Below are 2,423 nucleotides of genomic sequence, written 5' to 3'. Positions count from 1 at the left end.
GCGGGGTGGGGGAGCGGGGGAACGGCGGACCCCGGCCTCACGCCGGGGCGGGCGGTGAGGGGAGCCCGGCGGTCAGACCGCTCCCGCACGGCCGGGCGCGGCGGCTGCGAGGAACAGCGAGGGGAAAGGCGGGGGGCACGATGCGAGGGGCACGGCGGCTGCCATTTTGGGAGGGGAAGCGCTGAGGCGGGGCGGGGAGGGCGCAGGGCGCTGCGAGGACGTTTCCGCTGCCGGGGCGGGCGGCGGTGACCGTGGGGAGTCCTTCGGTGCCGGCATGGGGCTGCACGGCGCCGCCGGGCGCGGCGGGGAGCCTGAGGTGAGCGGGGACGGGACGGGGACGGGGCCGGGTCGGTGCCCGGCGTGTCGGTAACGGCTGTGCTGTGCTCTGTCCGCAGGAGGAGGAGGAGGAGGAGCTGGTGGTAAGCCGGGGCTGCGGGCCCCTCGCCCTGCCTCGCGGTCCGTGTCCCCGCCGAGCTGCGGGGCCGGGCTCCCCACGGGCAGAGCTGAGCTGTGGGGGGCCCGGTGCGGGGCTCCCCGTGCTCACCGCAGCCCTGTGCCCCCCCCCCAGGACCCCCTGACCACCGTGCGGGAGCACTGCGAGCAGACAGAGAAGTGCGTCAAGGCGCGGGAGCGGCTGGAGCTGTGCGACGCCAGGGTGTCCTCCAGGTCCCAGACGGAGGAGCAGTGCACCGAGGAGCTCTTCGACTTCCTGCACGCCAGGGACCACTGCGTGAGTGCAGAGCACGCCGGCCTTTAGCCAGGCTCCTGAGCGTGAAAGTGTGATGCTTAGTAGCTCTTGAGTGACTCCAGAATCTCCAAAAAGCTGTGAATGTTGGTGCTTTCTCTTATTAAACGCTTCTCCTGTTTGCTACAGCAGTTCCAGCATAAGTGTTGTAGATTATTCAACAATAATGTCAAACAGTGTTTCTGCCATGCGGGTGACACTTTGCTATCTCAGTGTTGTGTTTGCCTTTTCTAAGTTAACCCCTTTTCATCTGAGGTGAAGCTTTGTAAGAAATCTCGTTAAGTTCCTGGAATTACTTCTGGCAAGAGGGTTGTGGGGCCATGGGCATCGGTGGCCCAGAAAACCAAGAGACGGGTGGTAAAACCCTGCCGGCTTCCAGCCCTTTTGAACAGAAACTGTCAGTGACCGAGTGCTTTGTCTTCTCTTTCAGGTTGCTCACAAGCTCTTTACCAAGCTGAAGTGAACATGGGAGTGATTGTCCATCTGCTTCCATAATCTGACAGAGAGCTCTTGTCGGTTCTCGGATTCACAGTTCTGCTTCCTGCCTGCTTATTGTCAATGTGAAGTAAAAACGGAGCGGCTTTCTGGCAGTGACCGAGTGCCAGCATGTCACTGCATCTGTTCTCATGGAAGATGTGCAGCTACACAAACCATGTTGATGTTCTGTAATTTTCCATATTAAACATTCAGAGTTCCTGTGGAAACGCTCTTGGTTTATTTCTTAGTCTCTTGTTCTCACTTGTACTGGTACTGGGTTAAGATGAAATGATTGGGGGTCAGAGCCCACCTGTGTGTACATGGGGGAGACTTTTCCTCACCTGTGGGAATGTCCTTGTGCAGCCTTGATGACTGGTGGCTGCTGTGATCCCATAGGTAAGAATTTGTTGAAGCCACGAAGACATTTGTGAGCCCCACAAGATCAGTGTTATTCACTTGGTAAGCTGTGACTAAACCAGTTTTTCCAAAAATGCTGCCTTCCAGAGGAAAAACATGAAAGGTTGACTTTTTTATAGGAAAGAAACATGATTTCTGTAAAATGCATGAACAGCTAAATAGAATTACTTTTTTAAAAACTGATTGAAGCCTTTTTTTTTGACATTTTTTGTGATTTTTTTTTTTAAATAGTGCTATCTATTCCCAAACTTGGTACCTGATTCTCACCCCTAGAAAGCTGCGAGGTGAAGCTGTTTCTGTTTAATGTGCCTTTGGGGGAAAAATGGCAGCTGCCCCTCAGAGGTTGCCAGCAGAGGTTGGAGAAGCCTCTGCTGTGGTCAGCTCTGTGTCCTGTCCCAGAGTGACCGATCGTGGGGCTGAGGACGGGCACAGGCTGGTGGTTCCCCCTACTCTTGAGTGCAGGAACAGGGAATGATGCATGAGTGGTGACCTGGGGACTTGGGCAGTGCTGCGCTGCGAGGTGGCATCATCGGTAAGCACCAGCCTGGGGCTGCGGGGCAGTGGGGTCGAGTTCATGAACTGTAGGATGTCCTGAGCTGGAAGGGACCTGCAAGGATCACCGAGCGCAACTCATCGGTTCAGGCTGTGCTTCTGTTTCCCTTTGGGGTAAGATATCAGCAAGGAGGAAACGGCAGCACATGCTTCCTCAGCTCTTACAACATCACCTCTTAAATTCGGCTGCTCTTTACCAGCGCGGCAGCCTATATATCCCCCTTTCTCTGAC

General features: G+C 56.0%; 1 protein-coding gene across 1 annotated transcript; it reads left to right on the top strand.

The window, feature by feature from the left end:
* Window positions 1-181: 181 nt before the first annotated feature.
* On the top strand, window positions 182-1,449 carry UQCRH (ubiquinol-cytochrome c reductase hinge protein). The gene is made up of 4 exons (XM_080601387.1): window positions 182-316; window positions 396-419; window positions 569-730; window positions 1,176-1,449. The coding sequence occupies exons 1-4, from the start codon at window positions 275-277 to the stop codon at window positions 1,206-1,208; spliced, it is 261 nt and encodes an 86-aa protein (XP_080457513.1). The 5' UTR covers window positions 182-274; the 3' UTR covers window positions 1,209-1,449.
* The last annotated feature ends 974 nt before the right edge of the window (window positions 1,450-2,423 follow it).

Source organism: Anser brachyrhynchus (genome assembly GCF_964034855.1).
Source record: "Anser brachyrhynchus genome assembly, chromosome: 8".
Taxonomy (NCBI): Eukaryota; Metazoa; Chordata; class Aves; order Anseriformes; family Anatidae; genus Anser; species Anser brachyrhynchus.
The sequence above is the reverse complement of the archived record's forward strand: the minus strand, read 5'-3'. Positions and strand labels throughout refer to the sequence as shown.